This window comes from Dryobates pubescens, chromosome 1 (assembly GCF_014839835.1).
Source record: "Dryobates pubescens isolate bDryPub1 chromosome 1, bDryPub1.pri, whole genome shotgun sequence".
NCBI classification, from domain to species: Eukaryota; Metazoa; Chordata; class Aves; order Piciformes; family Picidae; genus Dryobates; species Dryobates pubescens.
Genome location: NC_071612.1, coordinates 8,459,060 through 8,486,893, shown reverse-complemented (window position 1 = coordinate 8,486,893; position 27,834 = coordinate 8,459,060). Strand labels below are relative to the sequence as shown.

The 27,834-nt window shown below is 46.8% G+C and overlaps 1 protein-coding gene across 1 annotated transcript in view; it reads left to right on the top strand.

Moving 5' to 3' along the window:
- Window positions 1-27,834, top strand: part of LRIG1 (leucine rich repeats and immunoglobulin like domains 1) — a 97,815-nt gene that overhangs the window by 60,097 nt on the left and 9,884 nt on the right. The window contains exons 4-11 of the mRNA XM_054167845.1: window positions 4,099-4,236; window positions 5,209-5,352; window positions 7,513-7,656; window positions 8,670-8,813; window positions 14,265-14,408; window positions 18,835-18,915; window positions 24,818-24,889; window positions 26,849-26,920. Coding sequence (XP_054023820.1) covers window positions 4,099-4,236; window positions 5,209-5,352; window positions 7,513-7,656; window positions 8,670-8,813; window positions 14,265-14,408; window positions 18,835-18,915; window positions 24,818-24,889; window positions 26,849-26,920 — 939 coding nt within the window. The remainder of the gene's footprint in view (window positions 1-4,098; window positions 4,237-5,208; window positions 5,353-7,512; window positions 7,657-8,669; window positions 8,814-14,264; window positions 14,409-18,834; window positions 18,916-24,817; window positions 24,890-26,848; window positions 26,921-27,834) is intronic.

Genomic DNA, 27,834 nt, shown 5'->3' with positions numbered 1-27,834 from the left:
TTTACCTCTAAAATACAAGCTGAGATTGCTGGAAATGCTGCAAGCTTTGACTTTGTGCCACCTGTTGTTTTCCTGCCACCCCCTTGGGCTCTCTCCTGACTTAGAGCAACCCCAAACATGCTTTGGCTTCCCTGGAACATTTTGCTTGTTTTTCTGGCTTGCAGCAGCCCGAAGTTGTGCATTCGCTTCCTGACGTGGTCCTCACAGGCTTGGTTCAGTAAAGAGCTGGCTGAGGTTAAGCCAAATCTCTTGGAATCCTAAGGGATCTCTTCATGAGCATTGCAAAGCGCAAGGGCTAAGAGGCTGTGCTCCCTCGGGGTGTTGAGCTGTGGTATGGGTAGGTTAAGCAGCAGTGGCTGGGGGGTGGCTTCTCTCAGCTCTCCACTCTTCGTTCGCAGCTGTAGCTTGTGCTGACCTGAAGGGTGAAGGAGTTCCTGAACAAGTGCCATATGTGTGCAGCTAAGAGTGTGAAAGTAACCCATTCCTGACTTGCAGTCACCTTAGTTTGGCACTAAGATGTCCCAGGTCAAGATCTGTGTTAGCTGCAAATGGGGTGTCTCTGGAAATGAGGTTGGATAGGAACGGGGAAGTTCAACTTTTTTAGCTGATCCTCTCATATTCAAGCCCAAATGGACTTGGAGAGGCTCCTTAGTTCTTCGATTTCTTTTTCACTTGAGCTGCTTTCATTCCAGTGAAGCCAGTCCTGCATCATCCTAATCTGGTATTACATTCACACACAGATTGGTAAACTGGAGGTAGAGAAGGGTTAAGAAACTTGCCCAAGGCAGATGAGTATTTGCCAGAGCTTGGAATAGAAACTAAGAGACTTGGCTTCCACTCTGGGCTCTAATTGCACAATCTCACACTGAAGCCCTGTCATTCTATACTCTTGAGGTAACACTGGCTGAAGTGAGACAGGGAAAGCTGTTTCCAGGCTGTGATACCTAAGTAGTGGGGAGAGGAAAAGACACCTGGAGGCAAATCAGTTGTGGAAGCTCTGATAATTTGGGCTTTAAAGCCTGGTTTCGGCAATTGGTACTAAAATCTGATCTGTCGCCTTTGAAGCCAACCAAGTGTAAACTAAGGAGCTAGCTGGGAGCAATCCAGGCCTTTTCCAGTCGCTGCTGAGGGGAATGGTAAAGCCATAACGTCACTGGGCTTTTTTTCTGTAAAACACTCTGGTGGTGATAGGACCAGGAACAAAGGCAGGCAAGCTGAAGGGATCCAAGTAATAACAGGAGGGGTTAAGTCATATCCCAGCTCTTCCTGCAAGAATGAAAACTCAAATGTGACCAGGCTAGTAAAAGGTTTGGCCCATGTTACGTTCCTATCACATGCTGTGTGTAGGAAAAGTCTGTTTGAAGTGCAGGCCTTTGAGAGGCTGCAGTGCTTTGCAGCAAACTGTCTGACATTCCCCAGCTGGGACTGGCTGTGGATGGAGTTTGGAGCTGAGAGTTCCATTTGGAGTCAACCCATGTTTGAAGGAGACAGAGAGAGGGAGAGAAAGGAGCCTGGTGAGGTTTTTTTTTCCTGTGTGAAATAATGCATCCATCTAATCTGCCAGCTGTAGCACATGAAAAGCAAGAGGCAAACAGACAGAAGTCACCTGGAAACCACTAACATGGCTCAAACAAAATACTTCTCTCCTGTCCTTTTCTTCCCCTTCTCAAAGTCTGCCTTCTGGGACAGGCTGGGAGATCTGGCAGGCAAGCAGGCTGGATATATGTTGAGCAACTAAAGCATAAAAATATTAATACTAAAAAAACCCCCAAACCATTGGCTTCTGAAGAACACTTCATGTCCAAAATATCTCTGTGCTTTCAGTCCCTTGCAGATTTAGCTGCCCTGCACAGGGATTGTCAGGTAATTTATAGATTGTCTGCGTTCATTTGTACAAGCCTTCATTTCCTGTTAATCTAAGGCCAGATTCATCTCAGCCATCACAGCCTAAATGAGATGAAAGTTGAACTCACAGTCTCTGCTTCAGGAGAACTCCAGAAAACATGCTTGAGGTTTGCTTTTACTTACGGCTATGTTCTCAGGTCCTTTTCTGAATCAGGGTCACACACACATTTAGTAGACTCTTTTCTGAGGGTAAGAAAAACTGATCAAAGCTTTTGAGTTCACTTATTCTACTGAAGGAGCTCATTGCAAAAGAAATCCTCATCTTCCACGTGTTCAGTTTGTGGTGACCACAAAATTCTAGGTATAGTGAATTTTCCTGTCTCTTATTCTCACTAGAGTATAAATTCACTGGACCTCTGTTCCACTATGTACATAGATAGGAAAAGTCAGTCTGTATTCCTAGCTGTAACTGAATAGTGATTATTTGGTTAGCAGCCATATCATTGCCTTTTAGAGTTTGGTTGTAGAGAACTGTGTGTCTGTAACCTGTGGAATAATCAGCTCAGGGACATCAGTTTTGACTGTCCTTTGATTTTCTTGATGCTTTTGCATCATCTTGGTGGCACGCTGCTGTAGTGGTGCAGGATTTGTTCTAAATGTTTTGTGAGCCTGCAGAGAATTAATTAAGGAGCAGCTGAACTCTTCAGTCAGAGCAACATTTCTGCAAATGTTTCCCCAGTGTAAGTGAGAGTCACCTGCTAGTTGGTTAAAGGGTGAGTCTCCAGCAACCAGATTGTTCTGGGGCCACTTTTTTTACCCTCTTCCCACCAGCAAATGTGATAGTGGAACAATCTGCTTCTAGGAACAGGGAAGGTAAAGGAGTGGATCTCAGTATGTGGGGCAGGTCTCTTGTCACGTGTCACCGGTATTTGCTTTTGAGGAGAGACTTTTTCTTTGGAAAGGGCTTGTCTGAACTCCTGGCAGAGCCTGAAGTGAGTCTGAGGCTTCTAGACGCCCATCAAGCGCAGCGCCTTAGAAGGCTGTGGTCGGCTCATCAGTCAGGGTTTTTGTTCCGGAGAGCTGGGCTGTGCTGGTTTGCATGCAAGAGTGCTTTCACTGGCTGCTCTCTCCTCTTTTGGTTACTCAGTGGGTAGCTGCTGGATTAAGTACTTGTGTGAACTCCCTCTTCTATCTCTTATTGTTCAGCAACTTCTCAAGTGTCTGGTGAGCGTCTCTGTAGTGCCTCAGTCCTGCCAGTAATACCAGTGACTGGTCTAAATGCACATCAGGCATGTGCTCTACTTCTTGTGACTAATACACTATGTATTTTTTTAATTGATTACTGTTCTCTACTGATTCAAGCCAGAAAAGAGTCAGAGGAAAGGACTCAGGGGATTTTTAGTTAAACCTTGTTGAGTACAGATTCAGTCTAGAGGTATTTAACTGTTAGATGGCTGTGGAAACCCTGAGGACAGCTTGTAGCACCTTCTTTAAGGAAAAGCATTCAAGTGGACCTTTCAGGCTGGTGCTGGTGAGACAGCAGATGCAGGTGACTATTACAGGGTCTGAGCCTGTAAGTTGGTGCTTGGGCAGAGCACTGGCACTGCAGAGGTGTTCCAGTTATACAGTAGGACAAAGGTAGCAAAAGAGGAGGAAACATTTCCAAGCCCTCTCACAGTAGTTCTGTGGATTACAAATCATTGTAACAGAGTCCAAAGCTGGAAGCTTTCATAAAAATCTGCAGGAATTAAGGAAACAATGTTTTGTAACTTCTGCTGAGATCTTATTTACTGTTTCCTGCTCTGAAAATTCCATAGTTTGTGTAAAACAGTGGCAGGTTGCTTAACCCATCAATCAGCCTTCCCTGCTCGTGGGATTAGAATCCAACTCTACGGTCCTTGCATGTAACAAATCCATCCTGGATGTGCAGGCTGGTAGGGAACTGAGCCCAAATTACTGAAGAAAAACAAATTGAGTCAACAGTTCTGAGGAAGTGAAAAGTCTTGTGCTATACCAGAAAAAGCATCTGGAAGCTTGCAAATATCTGTGAGCTTGTCTCTAGCCTTAGGAACAGCATGGAGATTAGGGAAGGTCTCTGGTGTGGGTTTCTCCTCAGACAGCTGTTGAAGGAGCACTCTAATACTGAGCGTACGAACTCAGGGGCCAGCCTGCGGGTCTGCTGCGGCCTTGGAAACTCTTTCTGTTTTTCTAAGAGAAGTAAGTTGTCTCCATTTCTCCTCCTGACTGTTTCAGGCATCACAACAGGATCCGCAGCATTGAAGCAAGTCGACTGAAGCCCTACGTTGCCCTGGAAACGTTGGACCTGAGTTTCAATGACATCACGGAAATCCGAAACGGCTGCTTTCCGCAGGGACTTCACATAAAGGAGCTGTGAGTTTTTCTGGTTGGGAACAGCTTTTGTTGAGTTGCCACAGCAGAGAAAAGGGCCTCAAACCTCCTTTTAAAAAAAAAAAAGGAGAGGGAATGAACATGCAAAATATGGGGTTATTCCTCATGGTTTGAAGTGCAAGTGCGAATGGGGAGGCAGCGCGTTGTTCCTTCCGTCAGGTTGTTTTTTGAGCTCTGTCTTTTTGCTTGTCTGATGTATCTGTAAAGAAAGCAGGCTGTTATTGTGGTGTTTAGGAATGCTGCAAAAGAGAAAAGGTGTCCTGTGTCCTTCAGGTGTGGATGTCGTTAATGGCTAGAAACCAGAGGAACTGTCTGCAGCTGATCTGTGTCTCTTCCCCAGTAGGAAGTGTATGTGCTGCATCTGGAACAGGAGAGTGAGAATGCCTAATTTCATCGTTAAAGTGCCTACTGAAAGCTCTCATTGTTTGTTTGAAGAAAAACAGAGTCTAAGCAAGAGTAACACCCTCCCAACAGAGATGTTTGCCTGTTCAGGGAAACATAAAATAATCTGTGTTTTAGGTACCTTTGAAGAGGTGCAGATGATCTGCTTGCATTAAAATTTGTACCTAAATTTCTGCCCCTGCTGTCCTGTAAATTCAGCTTCTGTGGCTGAGTCTAAGTAAGAAAAAACCCAGGGACAGATACTGAGGGAAAAATGGGGAATGAGTAGAATCATCCTGCATTGGAATATGCTCCAGTTTTGGGTTTTCACTCTGTAATGGTCTGCCTTGCTGAAGTAGAGGGGGTATCAAGGAGCCCCTGGGAGGTGTGCATCTGTTCTCCATGTTTGTGACATGGCTCTGGGAAAGGCACTGTGTTCTGTGCAGAGCCAGAAATTGCAACTGATTTGCAGCCATCTCTGTAATTTCACCAGCCTGTCTAGAGACCAACTGAATGCTGATAAAAGGAGATTTCTGACTGAACTGTTCATTTTTGTGCTCTGATTTATTGCAGCTACCTGGGGAGCAACAGAATCAGCACCCTGGAGCCTGGTGCTTTTGATAGTCTGTCACGGTCTCTGCTAACACTTCGTCTGAGCAAAAACAGGATCACTCAGCTTCCTGTCAAGGCATTCAGGCTACCCAGGCTAATACAACTGTGAGTAGAAATGTGCCCTTTTAATTAAGCTCAGCCACACTTTATGGAGATAAAAAGTCCCTCAGGATATACACAGCAAATGTCACCCTTTCTCACCTGCTGTCCATAAAACTTAGAAGACATTGTGCTGTAGTCCTCTGCCAGCACCTGGTGAAACACTCTGGGAGAGGATCCGTTTTTGGTCTTGTTACTGTGGGCTTTCCAGGCCATCTACTGATGAGGTGGGAAGGGTGAGATGCTGGAGCAGACATCAGCATCCTGTGCACTCAACACTCCCTTGAATGCTGCTGGTGTCTGTGGTGCAAGAGCAGTTTGAAAGATGCTTCTGTTGCAAGTGACAGAGCTCAGCTACCACATTAATTTTTCAAGACCACACAGGTATCTTTATGTGGCAATAAAAAGGTTGTTAAAAGTGCATGGTGATACTTGGGCAGAGAAAATAACACTTGAGATGAGTTAACACATACAGCATTGCTGTCCTGCCTGTGGTCCCTACGGCAGGAGCTGCGTGGGGACACACAGACATCTGCAGCTATAAATATGCTTTATGTGTAAGGCAGTAGCACTAATGGTTTAGCTTTTCCTTTCTGCTGCTGTTGGAGAAATGGTCCCAGCCTGGGGCCTGTTGCAGTTGTCCCATCAAATTTGATAGGCAAGAGGTCAACCTCTCTCTGTTCAGATGAATTCCACCAAAGCTGTTGGAACTCACACCTCTGAATGGGAGCCTCTTGACTGAGAGACAAAATACTTACGCCAAGATGTGTCTAAGGATTAGTTGTGCATTTGCGCTTGCATACGTGTAGGATTTACAGCCAGTTTGGGATTGAATAGTGTGACACAATAGCATAGCATCTTAGAAGTCTGTTGCCTCTCAGTTGGAAGTGGTTGTCTGAGTCATGTGCAAAACTGGAATGAAAATGAGAGTCAATTCTGTTTAGGAACACAGTTTTCACTGAGAGCTGGAGTAATCGGTGCTCTTTAAGACAGTCTCACAGCTGGTTGTTTAACCCTATAGATAAACATGAATAAACTGCAAATTACACAGACTTGATGTGTTACAGGATTTGTGTACAGTTCTTTTCTGGCAAGGTGGAGTTCACTAACAGCCTAGGAAGTGCAGTAAGGCAAGAGTCTTTAAACCTGCAAACCTTTTAATTGCTTACTTGACTTTAATTACACTCAACCAGAGTGCGAGTTCAGCGTTGTTTTTTTTAGGCAGTTAAGAAGTAAGCTTAAAGTGTCTACAGCTTCCTCATCTTTCCCAAAACCAGTTCTGATGATGCAGCCTCCACCATTTTCTTCAATAGGGAGCTCCCCTTAGATTAGTCTGGCATGTGCAGAAAGGTATTCATTCGAAAAACTTTGTCTTCAGCTTTGGAGTGTTGTGTCGACGAAGTTTCCCACTAACTTTATGGATCTGTGTTCCACCTGTTATGTCTGGGTGTAGGAATCCATCTAACTCTCTAGCAAAGCATGCTCTGGTGATGTTCAAATTACTACTCAGAATAAAAGGTATTCCCAAAACGTAGGCATCAATCCCCACCCAGGAGGGAAGAAAGAAATTAAGAGAACCAAGTTGGAGATCTTTGTATACACAGAATGCTGAGGCTGCCTTGCTAAAGAGTGAAACAAGATGTTGCACTCTCATGGTTTCTTAGAATAGGAACAGGAACAAATGTGAAAAGCTTTCCTTTCAAACTTAGCCATAACATTTCCTCTTGGGCTCACAGTTCTCAGGGTACCTGCTCTTTTCAGAGCACATTTTTCCAGGGCAGTTACAAATCCTGTGAAAACAATGAGCTGTGAGGGAAGCAGTGCTGGTGTTCAACTGTATTGGTGTCTCTGTTTGAGAGAAGAGGAAATTGATGAATTGATGGCATAAAAGAAATGCAGAGAGAGGAGGGATGAGGTGGGACTGCCACACTGTCTGTTGTTTCTCTAGTGAAAGTCTGTCCCGGGGTGAGTTTATTTAAGCAATCACACCCAGCTGACTTCCCTGTCTGGCTCTGGGATTGAAAGTTTCCGGTGCGCTTCTGCTGTCTCCTGGGAACCATTGACGGAAGAGTTGTTGGCATTGCTGTCCCCATTGTGTGCTGCACAGATGATTTGGTGAGAAAGGATGGGGGTTTAATAAACTTGCATGGCCTTGGTGGTTTTTAGGGAGCTGAACCGGAATCGCCTGCGCCTGATCGAAGGGCTGACGTTCCAGGGGCTGGACAGCCTGGAAGTGCTGAAGCTGCAGCGCAACAACATCAGCAAGCTGACCGATGGCGCTTTCTGGGGTCTGGCCAAGATGCAAGTGCTGTAAGTTGGAGCCATAGGCTCTTTGCCCTTCAACAGCCTAGGCTTCACCTGCTGACATTTCCTGGTCTGCATTTGAGCAAGGACTCCCATCAGAGACTTGTGGGCACCTCTGCCAGTCCTACATGCACAGAACTCTACTATGCTACAGCAGTGTCTGCTGAGTTCACAGAATCATAGAATTGTCAGGGTTGGAAGTGACCTCTAGGATCATCTAGTTCTGACCCCTCTGCCATGGGCAAGGCCACTTTCCACTAGATGAGGTTGTCCTTAAAAACTTCCAGGGATGGGGCTTCCATCACCTCTTTGGGCAACCTGTTCCAGTGTCTCACTACCCTTATGGTGAAGAACTGACAGTTTACTGAAGTTCGTTGCTTTGGCAGGTTTTACAAGCTTCCAGGCTCTACTGTTTTCCAAGCTGTGGCAGTATTCCTTCGAAAGTTTGACAGTTTGAACATTCAATAAGATCTCGGTGGGTCTTTAAGTAAAAGCTAATCTGGCCTCTGAAAATTCATGTTGACTGACACATGGAATCTCTGTGTCGCAGACCTGATTATTCTGCCCTTTGGGATACCTAGAAACAAAGCTGGCCTACCTCAGTGATGTGTTCTTTCCGTAGGAGAGAACAAATTGGACAGTCACTGCAGAGCAGTGCTTGAAACTTCCAAGATGGTTTGCTTTCAGGTGTTGTTGCAAGGTCGGAAGGGATCAGAACAGCGTGCTTCTGGACGCTGCTGTCACACAGCTGAGTCTCTGCAAACACAGACTCGAGTGGGACGGTTTAAGCCTAGTTTACTCACAGCTGAATGTGCCTCTGCAGTCACAGCTTATTCTGGGCATTTCCTTTGTGTCATTCTTGAATTTGTGTCCTTCACTTCCACAAGAAATGCCCACACATGCACATGAGTATGTAGAAAGGTGTGTAGGAATGGCTGAAATCTCAGTCACTGCTGGAAATTCTTCAGCATTTGACCAGTGCTGCTTATCTGTCAATTCATTCTGATTTTTCTCCACAGCCACCTGGAGTATAACAGCCTGACAGAAGTGAACAGTGGCTCTCTCTATGGCCTTTCATCTCTGCACCAGCTTCACCTCAGTAACAACTCCATATCCCGCATCAACCCTGATGGCTGGAGCTTCTGTCAGAAGTTGCATGAGCTGTAAGTTGGTTTCTTTTGTTGGTTGATGGGGCAGGTTTCACAGAATGTTAGGGGTTGGAAGGAACCTGAAAAGGTTTGATGGTAGTGTGACAATGGCAGAAGAGGGGGGTAAGGATTTTTCCCCATCACATGGTTTACAGCTTCTGCTGGATCAACCTTTAGAAAAGCAGGAACTGCAGCCTCCTGGGCAATGCCCTTTTCATTTACAACGTTACAACCTTCAGAGCACCTGATTAAAATACTTTACATCAGAAACAAAGACTGGAACCCATTAGAAGTATGGAGTGCCAAAAGACTTGGGGAGTTTGTGATCTGTGGCTAGCTAGGTACAAGACATGCATGGCTTGCCCATGTGCTGACTGTACAGCCTGAAGGAAGCTTTGCTTTATTCTCTGTATTTACAAAGAGCAATCATGTTTTTAACCAGCAGAGATTTGGCCCTTTAAAGGCAGTTCTCCTTGTTTCCCCTGTTTACGCTTCACCCTTCCTGTAGAGCTCAGTTGTTAAAAGTAAATACATTGCCTTTGCTCTCCTGAGATTTCCAGCTGTGAATACAATCTCTTTGATAAAAGAAGGAAAGCCTTGCTGGTTGGGACAGCCCCACAAGGGTGTCTGTTGGGACTGTGGCACCGCCTGATCCCTTTTTGAGGAGACACACATGGATACCTGCAGTATGTACAGAAGTAGCTGTCATCCTCTTGGTGCGACTGTGGAAAGATTAGCTTTTTTCTTTGGGGAGCTTGACACATGTGGTCAGTGGAACTGGAATCTGTTCTGCTTGGTGCTTGGAAATCTCTTGTTAAACATTGTTAGGGATTCTCCTATCCACCAAAAGGTAGAAGGGTAAAGCAGCCTCCTGTTTTCAGATGCCTCACTCAGGACTCAGAGTAAAGGCAGTATCTGTCTACACAGCTGTGAGTACCTGCTCTTTTGGGACATGGATTAAGAGACAGGTAGACATGACACATGTCATTGATTTAAGTTTAGAAGCTGCAGAATGACCATGTTAGCCCAGTGACCAGCCATGACCCTAAATTACTCATTCAGCTGTGGAGTTGGAGGGCACGAGGAAACGTTTTCTGTTTTGTTTTAGTTAAATACATGTGTTACTCTTTAATTACTTAACTTTTCAAATTGCTCTGAAGCTGCCCATGCCTAAAGGGCTTCTTTGCTTGGCACAGTGCTGTAGAAAGCTACAGTTCCTTCTTGTGCAGATCAAGTGATATTTTAGTAGGATAAAAGTAGTGTCAATGGAGAAATCTTCCAAGGCAACAGATCAGAGTCGGCACCGTGCTCCTCCTGTGGTCTGCTTAGGTCTGAAACATCAAAAGAGGGGAGTCTATGTTCCCAAGCCACTTGCATGTGGATCCCTGGAATGGACATGTTCAGATCACTGCACTGTGTTAGTAGCACAGCTCTGGGAGCTTCCTGCTCTCAAGGACCCGTTATCTGGTGCCATGGCTGCAGCTTTATTTCAGCCTGGGTTCAGGTGGGGTGGGTAAGCCCCATCTACATCCTGCAGAGTTGGATGTCACCAGTCTTTTGGGGAGAACTGTGCTTATCTTTTCTACCTGACAGAATCTTTGCAAGCTCTGGAGGTTTAGATGGGAGATTGCACATCACGCTGAGCCCTTGATTTGTCAGCTGTGGATTGGGTTCCTGTGCCAGCAGGTAGCGCTAAGAGTGAGCTGTCCTAGCTTAGTCACCATCTTCTGCAGCAGCTGCATGAGCCTGGTGCAGGACTCACTTGCCTTGGTGCAGAATAGGGTAGATTTGGAAAGTGCTTGGTGGTGTGAGGTGGTGGGAGCCACTGGGGTGAGCTGAGCCTGACAAACAGGATTGTGCCAGAGTGTGAGGCCAGAGACGACATCACCTGAGATTCGAAAGGTGATTGTGTGGGTGTTAGCACACATCTCTGCAACACAGCACAGGCAGGTGTTGCCTTCAGGGTAAAGCTGCTGCAGGGAGCCATCAGATACTCCTGACTGAAACTCCCACAGCCAGAGAGTACCTGTAGGAGAGGTCTGCTCTGAAATTGAAGGGTGAGGAAAGGAAGCACTAGATACACCTGCCTCTGTGCACTTCTTTGAATGTTTGAGTTTCATTCTTTGCTCACCCCCAGGACTGCTGAATCTGCTGAGTTTCAGTCATCAGAAAACAGTCTGTGGTGGTACAGGAAATGAATTTCAAGTCCGTGGTCCAAGAGAGATAGGTGGTCAGACCCTTGCTAAGGAAGGATGCAGTCGTCTGAAGGATGAGTTGTCTCTCTTTCCGTTGTTGGGAGAAAACATGACCCCCAGGGCTCTCATCAGATGTAAAAGCTAACAAGGAATGAGGGCTCTTGCCTTGCTAGGGACACGAGAAAGGGCTGATTGTATTCACTAGTCAGGTGCTAGGGCATCACCATCATGGAAAAATCCACAGTGGGAGCATAGGATTTCACCAGAGGTAAATGAGGACTTGGCTGCTGGGGCTTTCTTTTCACTTTTTACCTATGGTTTGGTGGATGGGAATTAAAAGTGTTGGATGCAGCTGATCCAGAATGGGCTGGCAGCAGGAGCCTCAGCTCCACAGCAGGTTTGTGGTTAACACATTTGTCTGTCACTTTTGGCATGTGTCTCTGTGTGCTGTGCTCCCACTGCCTGGCCAGGCCAAGAGGGCTATGTAGGTAAACATTGCTGCTCCTGAGTTCCAGTAATTGCTCACTGCTAGAGAGATGACAGGCCTGGGGGGAGCAGCAGAGACCTCCTGCCTTCTCTCAACCCAGATAATCCAAACTGCTGAGGAGATGAATAGAATAGAATGGAATAGAATAGAATAGACCAGACCAGGTTGGAAAAGACCTTTGAGGTTGAGTCCAACCTATCATCCCACACTATCTAATTGACTAAACCATGGCACCAAGTGCCCCATCCAGTCTCTTCCTAAACACCTCCAGTGATGGTGACTCCACCACCTCCCTGGGCAGCACATTCCAGTGGCCAATCACTCTTTCTGTGAAGACCTTCTTCCTAACATCCAGCCTAAACCTCCCCTGGCGCAGCTTGAGACTGTGTCCTCTAAACACACTGCTGTGCAAGCTGGCCTGTCCCACTGGCAGGAAGCAGAGCCCTTACATGTTGAAGGAAGCTGCTGCCAGGTGCTTTAGCTCCTGAAACCTTCCATCTGGTTGCAAGCATCAGAAGAGCCCTTTAGGAAGAGACTGGATGGGGCGCTTGGTGCCGTGGTTTAGTTGATTAGATGGTGCTGGGTGATAGGTTGGACTGGATGATCTCAAAGGTCTTTTCCAACCTGGTTTATTCTAGTCTAGTCTAGTCTGTGCTATTCTGTTCTATTCTATTCTGTTCTGTTCTATCCTAAAGACTGCTGCTGTCCGTCCTTCTTGAGGTGACGTCAGCACGAACAGAGGGGAACATGCCTTCACCGGTTGTGGCAAGGAACTCTTCTGTGTAGAATCAAAAGGAACATTTTTTGTTTGTGTTTTTTTTTTTTCTCAGCTAGGTTTAGGATTACCTTTGAGCAGGATTTTTGGGTGGGTGGAGGGGTTTTTTTTGTTGTTGTTTTTTCTTTAAAAGCCAAATTCTTGAATCGTAGGTGAGGACATAATTTTGACAGGGTGCCAGTTCTTCGTAACTAACACTACAGCTTCTTTAGGAATGAAAGTATGTTGTCCCATACCTTCTGCAAGCTCATTAATCTTGGCTGAATTTTTTCCAAAGCTTGCTCTCTGCCCACTCACACAGCTAAAAGATAGAGAGCTCATTTGCCAAGCGAAGGCCAGTCTCGGTGCTTCAGAGTGTGGGTCTGTTTTGACTTAGGTTTTGGCTTTGCAGTGCCTTTCATGCAAGCCCTAGACACATTTTTAAGCAGACTCATTAACAGGCAGTACTAGAAGAGGAATTTGGAGGTTTGGAACTCAGGGAGATTATTTTTTTTCCTCCCTGTCTGCACAAAAAAAAGGGGATTCCAGTGCTTGTTTAAAGCTGCGTAACTCCACTTCTTGAAAAGTATAGAAGCCCAGACCCTCCCATCTTTTGAAGTGATTTGTGCTCCCTGGTCACCAAAGTGTTTTTGAAAATCCTGTGCAGTTTCCCTTTGTAAAGAGATAAGCTTGAGAAAATAGAGGTAGTGGCATGTGACTGAGTGTCACTTTTTATACCCCACAATGTCCACTTTTTTATACCACACATGTCAGTGTGCAGGCAGCTTAGACATGAGGCTGTTACTGGTCACACTTACCTGCTCTGCAGGGCTTGCCCAGCTGCTGTAATAGCCAGAGATCAGAGGGAGCTGTGGATGAACGCTTCAGGCTGAAGATCACTGACCAGCAACTGCCTTCTGCTACCCCAGGAGGTTCCACATTTGACAAGCCTAAGTTGTCCTGCAACACTGCAACCCCACCCCTTGCATAGAAGGTGGTTGCACAGTGTGTGAGGTGTCTGCAGTGATTTGTAGCTTCCCATGGCCTCCCCTTGGTGTCAGATCTCAGAAGCCTCATCTGCACCTTGGCTGGGAAAGGAAAAAACAGCTTTCTTGCTACCAGTTTCCAAACTACAATGGGAGTAGTGCTTAAAACAATAAAAATCTCAAAACACAGAGATAATACAGAGCTGAATAACTGTGGGGGAAAAAAAAGAACATCCCTCCAATATTAATCACTTTTAAGTGCAGATGATTTCAAGGAGACTCTACACTCCTTGACAAAGGGGAGCGGGAGGGAAGGTGGCTGGTTTGCAACAGATACCTCCTTCCTGTGCATGAAAGGAAGCATTCAATTGCCTTGTGGTGAAATGCTTTTGGCTCTGGAGTGGGGTGGAGCAGGCTGTGGAGACACCCACACCCAGACGCCTGGGGCTCGCTCTGCTCTACTGCGGAATGATAAGACACCTCCTGAACGCGGGAGTCTGGGCCCTGCCAAGAGTGCGTGTGAACTTCAGAACCCATCTGATGTCACTCTCCACCTCGCAGGGTGGGGGGAAGGAGGGAACTACTTTCTCTTGTAAGCCTCTGAGGGAGTCCAAAATGGGAGTGAGCAATGAACACAACCAGAACTGATACCTGACACCTCTACGTCTGGGGACTGAGGAGGGGGTGATGATCCCAGCTCCTAACTTAGCTGTACAGGGAAAAAGGAGCTTGTCCCCACAGCTGCCCACATGCATGCTGAGTTACTGCTCACACTCGCTTCTGGAGGTGCCTCTCTCTGTCACCTGTACAGAAGACTTCCCTGTAGCTGGGTTCCAAACACCTTCTGCCCCGTGGGCATCTCATGGGAATGTCTGCAGCCTGCAATCTTACTTCCCGATCAACAATCTGTTATGTATCCACCCAGTACACCTTGCCTCCTGTAAGCTGCTCGTGGGAGGTGGGCGCTGGTTGGTTGCAGAGGAATTTGGAAAGCAGTAATTTGGATTGACAAGGGCTGTTGTTTTGTGGCTTTTTTTCCCTCAGAATACTCTCTTACAACAACCTAACCAGGCTGGATGAGGGAAGCTTAGCAGACCTCGGGGGACTGCACGTGCTGCGACTGAGCCACAACTCCATCAATCACATAGCAGAAGGCGCTTTCAAGGGACTCAAAAACCTACGTGTCCTGTAAGTTGCTCCCAGCTCATGCCAGCTAACACTCACCTTCCCTCCACAGTGTGTGTTCTGCCAAACTCTTCTGCCCTGCAGTTGCTTTGGGTCCTCAGCATCAAACTCACCTACGTGCTGCTCTGTTGTGTTTACCTCGTCATTCAGATTCAGTCAACTTGTATTAATCAAGAGTGGTTAGGAGAATGGCAGTTGGACTGTTCAGTGTGGTAGGGTGCTCTCAGAGCAGAGGGCTCCAGAATGATATTACAGGAACATAGGATAAGATTCTGAATCTAGCCCAGCTGAGCAAATATCCCTGAGACTTCAGTCCTTCAGCTGACAGCAGAATTTCTCTTGCTATGCTATTGACTTTGATTTACATTCTTAGAAAAGGATCATTTCTGTTGGGTCATTCTGCACTCAGGAGGAGGGAATAATTCTGTGCACTGAAAATCTGGGAAATTTGAGTATCCTCCTAACTGTGCTATCAAGCAGTTTTACATCTTGTTCCTTCTGTTACTGCTTTTCTTTTAATTGAATAATAAATGGAAAATTCTGGGCTAAGATGATGTTAAGAAGGCTGGGCTTGGGATATGATCATACCAGAAGTGTGGGCCTGCAAGAAGGCTGGGGGAGGACTTTTTACAAAGCCCTGCAGCAATAGGATGAGGGGCAGTGGTTTTGAATTGGAGAGGAGTGGATTTAGGTTGGACATTAGGAGTGAGTGAGGGTAGTGGAACACTTGAACAAGTTTTCCGGGGAGGTAGTTGAGGTCCCATTCCTGAAGATACTCAAGGTCAGGCTTGACAGGGCTCTATCTGGGCAACCTGATCTAGTGAAGGATGTCCCTGCTCACTGCAGGGGATTGGACTAGATGAGATTTGAAGGTCCCTTCCAACCCAAACCATTCTGTGATTCTAAGTTTAACAATAAAACTTTGCCCAGTCTTGGGTCCAACCACGGGAGCAAGAAGATGCCACAGGTACCTTGAAAGTGTCCAGAAGTCTTTCTCCTTAATGCAGAATTGGACTTACTTGGGTCATAACTTGTTCTGTTGCTCTGATTTTCATAGTAACCTCTGAACAACAACAAAGTTGCCATACTATCAAGGTTTAAGTTTCGTTTGCTCCAATAGTGAATTGCAAAGTGACCCATCCAGTGGTGGCAGTGGCTCTTTACCAGAGAATTCTCAACATAATACCCAGAAACGTGGCACTGAAGATGAGTTTGCTAGTCCAGAGACCAGCTTCTAAGATTTTAGGGCTACTAGAGACCATTAGATCAATCTGCCCTCCTAGCTGTGGAGTTGTACTGTTATGCACTGTCAAAATTCAACATTGAAGTACATCTGGGCTCATCTTAGAACTACCAGAAGGTGAGGAATCCAGTTCAAACTCTCCATTCCTACACCTTTGTTGCCTCTCTCTTCCTTATCTGTACCTGCCAAGCTGCTGGCTACTCTCCTCTTCAGAGCCTGCAGGCTCAGCGTCTTCGTGGGGCACACCACAAAGTTCTCACAACCGATGTTCTAGCAGCTACCACGCTCCCAGGCTGGTTGAGTTCAACCTGATTCAATTCTTCCTTCAAAAGCAAAACTCATGCTTTGATACTTTTATTCCTCTTCAGAAGCCCATTGTGGCCTGAGTAATTAAAAGGAAATGGGAACAGAGAGCTCTCCCTTCTTAACAGTACTTTTTGCATTTTACTCTTTCCTTTATTGAAGTTCACAGTGAAGGAAGTGACTGGAAACCGAGTTTGGGTTTTGTTTGCTTTTTTCCCCCTCCTTTTTTTTTTTTCAAGTTAAGCCAAAGCCTTTCAGCCACTGGGCATTCAGAAAAGGACCTCTCTGAGGCAGCTGTCAAGACCGGAACTAAAGGTTTCCAAAGGAAAATGGAGGGGAAGGGGAGCTGGTAGTTCTCTTTGCTCTGCAGTGAATGTGGAGCCTCTTTTATGTCTAGGGTAGAGGGGGGAGGCTGAGAGAGGGACTGTGTGAGCAAGCTCTAATTTAATAAAGAGAAAGGCCTATTGGGTCCTGCACCTGGTGAAAAAGACCCGAGCGTGCTTTAATTATGGGCTATTGTTGGGGAGCCTTTGGTGGGTGTGAAACTGCTGAAATGTGGAGCTATTCAAATAGAGGTCAGGCTCAGAGACCTCCGAGCACAATGATTAACAAGGCTGCTAGCATTCAAGCTCAGCCAGCCAGAAAGAATAGGAAATTGGCAACAGGGGCTGGGAGAGGAGTTTGAATACAAAGAGAGCTTTGCCAAAATACCCCACTCTTTTTTCCCCCCTCTCTCTATTTTCACTCATTTGTTAAAAGGTTTTTATTCCTCCTTTCTAACACTAAACCTTTGAGTTGCCTCTGGATGAACAAGCAATACCATTTTCTTTTCCTTTTCTCAAGAAAACACAATGTGTGGCAGTCAATTAATAAAAGTGTGTGTCAGAGAGCTCCTGCAGGCTGATCCCACTTGTCTGTCTCTGCCATGGGAAAACGTTGCTGGTCCAAAGACCAGTAGCCTGTGGTGGAACCGAAGAGGAGAAATGTCTGAGAAGGGATTTGCTCTTAAAAACCAAACAGAACAACAGGCATTGGCTTGGCAACCATAGAGGAGATGCAGAAACTTAGTTCCAGGAGCATGTATTTGTTCCTGGCCCACTCAGATAGTCCTGACAATGTCAGCACATCAAAGTGTATCTCCTGGACTTGTGTCTTATGCCACCACAGCATTATGTGTGCCCACACCCCATGGGGATGTTAAGTTTTTATCCATCAACCCACAATCACCCTGACATCCACAATGATGCTGGCTAAGGCCAGGGTTCCCCAGGGATGGAAGAGTCAGGTCACACGCTGAAGCCAGCTGAGAAACAGAACTTGTGGCTTCTGGCCATGTCCCTTCACATCTTTAGTTCACACAGCAAAGCTGAGAAGCCAGCAAAGACTGAAGCAGCTTCGGTACCAAGAGTCAAAGTCTCAGCCCCATCATGGCTGAGGGAAACCATGGCAGCTATTGAAACTGGGCATTTGAAATCGGTGCTCTCATGGACTGTTGTGTGTTTGTGCTGCACTGTGATGCCCATGTCTGGAATGCTGTAAAATGCAGAGGGCTTTGGGTTTGGGTTTTTTTTTCCCTTGGTTTTTCTTAGTATTTTTAAACTGGAAATGTTCTGATGATAATCTTCAAAAGGTGCAAAAGGAGCACCTGAGGGGTTGGGGGGTTATCTGGGTGGTTAGGTTTGCTTTGTTGGTGGTTTTAAACCAGAGTGATGTCACAAAACCAACAAAGCCTGTTTATTCTGTCTTTCTTTTTACTTAACATTAGAAATGATAAATTTCTGTCTCTGTTGCTGGGTATTCATGGCTAGCTGGAATTAAAGCTAGGAGGGAAGGATTTTTAAACAGACTGTTTAAACAGCTTTTGTGGATCCCTATGTTTGTTCTGTGTGCTTGGTTTTATTCAGACTTCTTTGAGTCTTGTAATTGATGGTCAGTTTGACAGCTGAAAGAAGCTGACTCTGAAAAAGGAATTCTTGCCCTTGAAAAGAAGAAATAAAAATTGGTTATGCAGAGCAGGTTAGGTTGGTGTGGGGATGGTGGTGCTTTCCTTTGAGCTTTCAAGTTCACTGATAGAGTAAAATGCAGCTTCACAGAAAATGCACCAAGTCATCTTCCTAAGGTACAGCTATAGCCAAATACATGCATACATTGGAAGAGCCAAAGTTATCTCAATTCACAACAGTGGCATTTAAGGAGAGCTGTTTCCTCCAGTTTAGTTTTGGGTCTTTGTTTTCTGTTCCCTCCTTTTGTTTGGTTGCACAGAGTTAGAGGAGGACCGAAGCCTGCTTGTTAAAGTAGCTCTCTGCTATTGCTGCTGTCTCAGAGGGTTTCAGCTAGGAAGAAGCCAGGGCTCTTCTTGGAATGCACCATCTCATCATGGGTTAGTGCAGGAAAAGTATTTAGTGCTGCCTTGCTGCAGGACTCTCCTTTTGTGATGAGTGCCAAGAGAAAATGGGAAGCTCTTCGTGTGGCATTCTCAAAACTTCCTTGCATTTGTTTTTAACAATGAGTGTACGACTAAGACACTGATCGTGGGGGCCTACAAGAAGGCTGGGGAGGGACTGCTCAGGATATCAGGTAGTGATAGGACTAGGGGGAATGGAATGAAGCTGGAGGTGGGGAGATTCAGGCTGGACGTGAGGAGGAAGTTCTTCACCATGAGAGTGGTGAAGCCCTGGAATGGGTTGTCCAGGGAGGTGGTTGGGGCACTGTCCCTGGAGGTGTTTAAGCCCAGGCTGGACAAGGCTCTGGCCAGGCTGATCTAGTGTGGGGTGTCCCTGCCCATGGCAGGGGGGTTGGAACTAGATGATCCTTGTGATCCCTTCCAACCCTGACTGATACTATGACACTATGATCATGAGCTCTCTCCTGTCCTCTCCACAGGGAACTGGACCACAATGACATCTCAGGCACAATAGAAGATACCAACGGAGCCTTTACAGGCCTAGAAAACCTGAGCAAGCTGTGAGTATCCCTGGGCTTGAAGTTCCTCAGAGCAGTTGTGTTGTGTGGGGTGGGTCTCTTCCATGCAACAGCCTTCCTCCCTTTGGAACAAGATAAAAATCAACAGCAAATCTGAGAGGGGGTCGCTTTGCAGGCTCGCTGCAAGCGTGCAGATGTGGCTATCAAACACTTCTAAGCAGCCAGGAGGTGATGATAGCCCTGCTCATGGGCCTTCTAAAGCCATAACACACAGTGCAACATACTGTAGTTCAGGCACAGGAGAGAGAAGCTTCAGTTGTTTTGCTGTATAGGCTTCAGCATAACTGTTTCTCGTTTCTGAAAGCAAACAGCAGCACAAAAGCCCCCTCGCAGTCTTCAGCAGAGCACCGATTGACGCAGCAAGTCACAGTAAACAGCGGAGCAGAATCCCCCCATTTCCTGTTGCAACAGAGGATTGAAACAGGATTCCTTTCTGTGGGATACTCCGTCTGAGAGCGATCTTTTGGGCTTGCTTCCATGTGCAGTGACAATAAAAGGCACCATGGGGCATAGGCTCTTAAGGAGATGAAAAGAAACCTAAGGCAAGCATGCGCCCTGCAAATGTTTATAGCTGGCTTGGCCTTTGCAAGTGTTTTCACATTGCTCTGTGCCTGCTCCTATTCTATCTGAAATCAGCGATATAAATCAGCCCTGTCACTGAAGCCTCTGATGGCTTGTGACAAACCAAGCGTCCTTCTAATCATTACCTCTTGCCTTTGTTTGAGTTCTCAGCACCCCCCATCACGCTGTCTCTGATGCTGAGATGGCGCAGCCAGAGGTGCAGTAAAAGTACCTCGATGGATAGCAGATGGCTGGAATGACTCCTGGCAGGCGGTATATTGTCATGCTCTCATCAGAGGCTCCTGTGGGGAGTGGGAAGAGCCGTGGCAGGATTCGTGGAGATGTAATGCTAGGATGGAGAATTTGAAGTCACAGACATAGATGGCATTTGATTGAGGGGAGTCGCTGGATCCGAGGAGAGAGGAACCAAGGTGTAGCTGGGAGTAAAGTGAGGTGAGTCAGAAAGCAAAGGGGGACTTCAAGAGTTAGACTTGGAGAGAGGTAGAAGAAGTGTGAGAGAGGCCAGTAAGAATCACTGTGCACATGAAATTGGGAAATCTTCCCACGAGTTGCTAGGAAAAAAGGCAGAGGAGCAGATGTGGTGGGTGGGAGAATCCTTGGCTGCAGTTGCTGAAGCTTTTGGGTTGTGTGAAGAAACCAGTGAAACCATGTGAGCAGCCAGAAAGCATAGTGGGAGCAGAGGCTTTGCCCAGAGGGTTTTGCAGGCTGTAGGACTGAGTCTGTAGTGCTGCTTTGACAAGGGAGGGAAAGTGGAGGAAAGAAGCAGAGAGAGCAAGCTGCCCTGGTGGGACGTTCACCATAAGTCATTCTTCCAATGTGGCCCCTGGCTCGGCAGCAAAAGTGGTGGTCTCAAGTGACTGGGATGTTACAAATGCTGGGTGCAAACAACACCAGAGGGGTGAAAAAGGCAGAGGAGACAGCGTTGAAGGAAAGAGTTCAGCAAAAGGATTGACTCACAGCCAGGAGAAATGAGCGCTGATGAGTTGTGGGGGTCAGGCAGAGGCCAGGAGGCACAGCAAAGAGCAGGAGGAAGGAAGGGAGCAGAGGCAGCCTGCGGGGTTGTGCGGGTTGTGTGTTTGGAGCTGTGGGCAGAGCAGCTTTTGCTCCCCTGTGAAATAGCCTTGGCCTGGTGTGATGTTTATCATCCAGCACAAGGAACAGCTTAGATGGCCAGCCTTGGGCCACCGGTAGCAAAGGATGCAGCAAGCCTCGTGAGAGCCCAAAGAAGCCAGCATTGCATTCTTTTTTTTCAGGTGTTTTGTTGGATGTGGACTCAGGCCAGTTCTGAGTCTAGTTGATCACAGGGGTGTGGAGGGGAGATTGCAGCAATTTTCATAGCCTAAAAGAGCATCTGGATCAGGTTGTCTTGTGCAGACAGGAGTGATTTGATTACCTAACAGAGTGAACCTGCTGTGGGACAGACAGGTGGCTGGGGTTGTTCATTGTCAGCCAGAGTTTAAGGCTACAAAACACCTCAGAATACGTGATCATGTAATTCTATTTTCTGAGGCGTTTAGGGACATTGGGAGTGGTCACTGTCAAAGAGATCTGTTCAGGTCTGGTTTAGCTCAGCAGTACGTGAATCCCAAACTTGTAATTTCATCTGAGGCTGAAGTGAGTGGCAAGCTTTGTGTTGGGTTTTTGGTGGGGTGGTTTTGGTAAATATCAGCCTTTACAGCAAACATTTCGCCCCATGATTTAGGGTCTGTGTTTAAACTGTCAACCGGCTTTAAATGCATTAGCATACAAAAAACAAATGGGCACTTCAGAGGAGACCTTCCAATGAATTAATAATCACCTCAGCTCTGTGGAGATTGCCTTAAAAGCCGTTCCCCTTTGATCTGGCACAGATTAGCCTCTGAAAGGATTTAGCACAGAGAGGGTTGTTCAGTGAAATGAAGGTGTTAAACTGAGAGGTGGGGAGCCCAGCCACTTTAGCCTTCTCTGAATTATATATGAAGCTCTCCAGGATGGAAAGCACAGGCCTAAATTAAAATGTTGCTTCAAGAAAGAGGGAGTGGAGGAGCGGCGAAGCATAAAAAGCATCAGTGGAATCGCCGGGGAACAAGGAGTTTCCTAATTATTCAAGCTGCTAAACGTAACTGGGTTTTTTTGATGGCTCACTCAGCGGCGGAGATCCTCCTGCAGGTGCAAAACTGGCTGGAGGAGAAAATGCTGCTTTCTAATGAATTGCGTGCCTGGTGTGTAATTACACTTGTGCAATCACCGGGGAGATCGCTCGGCCCGGCCCGGCCCCGCCGACAGCGGAGGAGCCGCCCTGGGCTGCAGCAGGCTCCTTTGGAGCTGCATTCCTCTGTCTTTGCATTCCAGTGTGCCACAGCCCTTTGAAGGGGGCCGCTGGGTTCAAACCATCGCAGAACTGGAGATGTGGTTAGGTGAAATTTGAAAGGCTTAATGGTTTGAATGAGTTTGCTGGGGCATGGCTTTGTTACTTGTGCCTTATGTATTTCTCGTGTGTAGGGCCATAACATTGTATGCACCTCTGCAACTGGTCTGTACATTCACATCTCCATCTGTGCTTATCTATGCACAGATAAGTAAATAGATACAATAGATAGTTACAGAATCCTAGAATTGTTAGGGTTGGAAGGGACCTCAAGGATCATCTAGTTCCAACCCCCTTGCCATCGGCAGGGACACCTCACACTAGAGCAGGTTGCTCAGAGCCACATCCAGCCTGGCTACAAAAACCTCCAGGGATGAGGCTTCCACACCTCCCTGGGCAACCTGTTTGTGTTTCACCATCCTCATGGGGAAGAACTTCTTCCTAACATCCAATCTGAATCTACCCATTTCTAGTTTTGCACCATTCCCCCTAGTCCTATCACTCCCTGTCACCCTAAAAAGTCCCTCCCCAGCTTTCTTGTAGCCCCCCTTCAGATACTGGAAGGCCACAAGAGGGTTTCCTCAGAGCCTTCTCCAGACTGAACAGCCCCAACTCTCTGTCTGCCCTCACAGGAGAAGTGCTCCAGCCCCCTAATCATCCTTGTGGCCCTTCTCTGGACTCATTCCAGCACGTCCAGATCCTTCTGTAACAGGGGCTCCAGAAGGTTGGACTTGATGATCTTAAAGGTCTTTTCCAACCAAAATGACTCTATGATTCTATAATCTGTATGTCCAATTTTCAAAGTCCAAGATCCACTGTAAACAACAAACAGAAATCCCCTGTTACCAAACCCAAGCTTGGCACAACACTCTCATTTAGGAATATGCCTGCAGAAACCAGTGTGACTGGATGCAGCCATATGACCAGAGTTTGCATATAGTGACTTATTTACCATATTAATCACTCTAATGGATTTTTCAAAGCCTTCATTAATACAGCATCCCTTTTACCAAATGATGGCACACACGATTGCTCACATCCTTTGGTGCTTGGGGTACTTAACGCAGAGCAAAAAGCCTCATGCACTCTCATGCAATAAATAGGACCTCTGATGCCCTGGGTTTGGAACAAGGAGCCCAGCAATGCTCACTGTAGCTATTTAAAAGGGAAATGTCGATAGAGCAGGTTGCAGCTGTGTGGAGCCTTTAATCAGCCTCCAGCATGCCTTCGATAGCTGTCTTCATTCTTTCCTCAAACCAAATAATTAATGGAGGGACACAGCTCTGAACACTCAGCTGTGGTTTTGTACCAAGTTTAACTCTGTCCCTAAGGAAGGGCTTCAAGCATGTGTCTCACTGTGGAGGCTGGGAGGTGGCTTTGCCTGAAATCCAAGTGTTTGGTTGTGTTTTGCTCTGGAACGGTATGATTTGTAATTCTGGGGCCACAGACCTTTTGTTTGGACCTAGGAGTGATGGACCTTTCCTGTCTGCTCAAGAATTAGGGTGATTGATCCAGCAATACTGCCCTCAAGGTGATTAATCTGGTGAGGACCTAGTCAGCATCATAGTGTTGTCCAGTACCAGGCACCCAGATTCTTTCTGAAGACAACAGGCTGCAAGGACAGATTGTGATCCAGTCTGTCCTCACTGTCCTGACAGCATGATGAGCCCAAATTCTCTTTTGAACCCATTGTGGCATCCACTGCTCCATCCACACAGAAAGTGAGTTTTCTAGATGCCAGTGGTGAGACATTGGGAGGTACTTTGTGGGAAGCCCTGAGAGGCCCCTACAAAATGTACTTGCTCACATAATGGCTGCACATGGCTTCATCTTGTACCTCGGCCTCCTTTCCCTAGCTGGTGCGAGCAGTGGGAGTTTCAGAGACTTTTGGGGTGCAGATATGGGTTGCACCCTATATTGAAGGAAGAAATCCTGAAGGAAAACTCAGCCACAGGACCAGATGTGTCAGTTTTTCGCTTGAGGTGTTAGTGATGACTTGCATTGGACACCACATGAAACAGGTGGTGATAAAAGGTGCACCTGGAAGATAAACCATAGGCAGATCTTGGGGAAGGAAAGCATTTTCTGATGGATGACAGTAGTTGATGTTGTATGAAAGCAGGTGAGGAGACCATCCATTTTGTGTGAGCCCTGCCCCTGATCGATCCCCACTGGTCAATATTTGTAGTAAACTGTTCCTCTGCACATGGGAGCTGGGCTGTGAGTGCTCCAGCTGGCTGTTCCCTGCTGATAGCTCCCCTCTTGCTACTGCATAGCACTGTCTGCTGACTCTGGTCACGGATACCAGCACGCTCCTCAGCTCTGTACATTACCTTGACTTTTCTTCCTTTTGCCACTTGGAATTTACCACTCAGCTGTTCTTTATTGCAGTATGCTGCTTTGCTGTTGTATTAATGATAGGCTAAGAAGGAAGTCAGCTAGCTGCTGAATAAATGTGCTGTGCAGCCAGGGGACAGCCCTCTTGTGTGTGGATGTCCATTCAGGCCAAGCAGCAGTGAATAAACTACCACTCCTAGTATCTGGGAAGAAGTCAGAAATGGAAAGTGTTGCAGGGAGAGACCAAAATCTTGTTAAACTGTCACTGAACTTAATTCTGCTCACAGCCAGCCTGCAAAGAATAGAGGGGACCTTCTGTTACTCAGCAAGCTGGTTTCCGAGCACTGGAGCAAAGTTGCCTTTTTACATGATATCACACATTCCCTTTTGTGCTGTCATCACTATTAAATTCAAATACAGATAACAGGATTTAATTTCAGGAGTGGGAAAGCGAGTGTGCTTCAGCCCTCTTAATCTCTGTGCAGTTCAGGTTTCCCAGGGCTTGCACTGAGTGCACATATCAGATAAAGCCACACTAATTGTGTTCCTTCTTTTTCTGCCCCCTCTTTCCCCATTTTTCTTTCTGTTTATCTGGCACTGGATGTTTGGAAACTGCAGAACTCTGTTTGGAAACAAGATCAAGTCGGTGGCCAAGAAAGCGTTCTCAGGGTTGGAGGCCCTGGAGCACCTGTGAGTAACCCACCCTGCCTCAGAGTTCGGGAAGGGGGGGGGTCTGCCAAAAGTAGCTGCTTGAGAGATCTGCTAGCAATTTAATAGTGTCTTTGTAAACTGAGAAGCCAGTCCATTTGTGGGGGCCACCTGCTTCCTTCTCATTATAAGTCCGCCTCAACTTTGGCCTTTTTTTGTGCCAGGAACAAAGTTGTAGAGCATATGGCAAATCTGCCTGCTCTCAGTTCTGTGATTTGTCCTTGGATAAGTGTTGCCTTGACTTGCACATTGCTCCTCTGCAGGCTGTTAACGATGGAAAGAGGCTCTTTCAGATGTAGCCCTCTCTCCTTTTCCCTTGCCCCTACTTCCTCCTCCATCTGGGCTCTGGCAGTGACACACGCTGCAAGTGACAGCCTATGGTGCAGCCACTGAACGTCCCCGTTCAGCACAACTGCCGTGGAGCGATTTGCAAGGAGGAAATTTTGGCTGCTGCTGTCTAATTTTGTGTGTGTGTGTATCCCAGGGCTGATGACTCCAGCAGTGATTCATGAGTAACTTCCTTTCTGAATTAAGTTAAAGTATTTGTGATTTTGCTCTAGATGTTTTACTGGCTGTTGATGGTATGAAGTGTTATGACCATTGAGAGCACACTGAGGGGCTAGGGGCTGCCTAACTGTGGATGTGCTCCCAGATAAAGATTCCCTTAGTGATGCTCTACTGAGATCTTCCTCTGCAAGCAGTGCTTGTCTGTCCTACACTTAGTAGGCTTAAGCCCTACTTCTGACATTATCCTCTCTCAGAGGAGAAGCAAATTTTGTAATTAGCAGCAGTTGTGAGGGGAGCTTTTAAGAATACCTTCCTGTGGAAACATGGCAGTGGTTCTGGAACACAATATCCTCTCAAAGTCACTTTCGAATAACTGCTCAGATGTCCTTTAGTGCAAGTATTTGCTTTCTTTGTGTTTGCTGAAGGTCTAGCCTGGGATACAGCATTCCTGACTATCTTGGGTTATTGAGGGGGTGGAAGAATTTCTAAGCTATGGATGATGGAGGTAGCTGAGACTGAGAAAATGTAGTGAGAAGAATGACTTGGGGGTTTATTCCCATGATCTTTGTTGGTTGACTGTTGTTGGGCACTGCTTACTCAGTGCTAAAGTGTTTTGTGGAAGAAAAATCATTTCCATGAGCTGCAAGTGCATGTGGCCTTAGCAAGGAGCTACCAAATCACCTGCTGCTGGAGTCACTGCTTGAACAGGGAGAATAGAATAGAATTAACCAGGTTGGAAGAGACCTTGGAGATCGAGTCCACTCTATCATCCAACACCATCTAATCAACTAAACCATGGCACCAAGCTTCCCATCCAGTCTCTTCTTAAACAACTCCAGTGATGGTGACTCCACCACCTCCCTGGGCAGCCCATTCCAATAGCCAGTCACTCTTTCCATGAAGAATTTCTTCCTAACATCCAGCCTAAACCTCCCTTGGTGCAGCTTGAGACTGTGTCCTTTTGTTCTGGTGCTGGTTGCCTGGGAGGAGAGACCAACCCCCACCTGAAGGGAGCCCCCCCCTCCCTTCAGGTAGTTGTAGAGAGCAATAAGGTCTCCCCTGAGCCTCCTCTTCTCCAGGCTAATCAACCCCAGCTCCCTCAGCCTCTCCTCATAGGGCTTGTGCTCCAAACCCCTCCCCAGCTTTGTTGCCCTTCTCTGGATACATTCCAGCAACTCAACATCTTTCCTAAACTGAAGGGCCCAGAACTAGATACAGGACTCAAGGTGCGGCCTAACCAGTGCTGAGTACAGGGGCAGAATGACCTCCCTGCTCCTGCTGGCCACACTGTTCCTGATGCAGGCCAGGATGCCATTGGCCTTCTTGGCCACCTGGGCACACTGCTGGCTCATGTTCAGCCTACTATCAACCAGTAAGGGGGTAAAGGGCTTTGTCACAGCCCTTTGCTGAGGTTGCCTTTGGTTGTGTTTGCAGGAACCTCGGGGATAACGCCATCCGCTCGATCCAGGCGGATGCCTTCGCCAAGATGAAGAGCCTGCGGCAGCTGTAAGTGAAAGGAGCGTGCAGCCCGGGAAGGGAGGCAGGGATCCTTCTCGCCCTGGACGTGAGGAGCAGCACGTTGCTGCCAATGGGGTGCTATCCATTTTACCACTCATTTATTTCCTCCTCCCCTCTGTCCTCCTCTGCAGGGTATTTTTACACATGAGTAGATGTAGATGCCGGGGGAACATCTTGCATTTAATAGTGAGTGAAACTAGATCACTGGGACACGTTCTTCCAGCAGGTTCACATCTGTGCAATTATTCATCTCTGCTCAGGAAGTCCAGCCCTGGTCCTCTTTGCCATCTCTCCTTCACACCACTAATTTAATTCCCAGTGGCCCATCTGCTCCTTTGCTGTACCTATGTTTAGGGTCCACACACGGTGATAAGCACCATTTGAACTGCATCCACTTGTCAGCCAGCCTTCTGGTGTAAAAATATGGCTGTGTTATCAGAGCTGCTGCTTGTGCTCCAGGCTGCTCTCTGCACTGTTATCAGATACTGTTTCCAGTCTTGCCTGGTTTCCTTTTCTCCACCATAAATTTTTAATCCACTGTCAGTGCATTGCTGCACTTGGAGTAGTACAGTGTCTGTGGAAGAAGAAATCAGTTATTTGGTCTTTGGGCAAGTTCAGATTCTTCTGATGTTGCAAATGGGAATTGGGTGATGGGGGTTGGCAGTGACATTTTACACCAGTGTCTGGGGGATGAATAAGATCAGTGTTAGGCTTTAGAAGCAAAATTGAGGTGAAAGATTGATCTTACTAGAGAGGAGCTCATGGGATCCCAGACATTGTGAAAGGATCCTTTACACCATGGAGAAGGTGGCATTCAGATAGGGAACATGCATGTGCAGAATGCATCATACTGGTGTCCTAAACACTAAGGGGTCTCTGACCTGTGCCAACCAGCCAGCAGT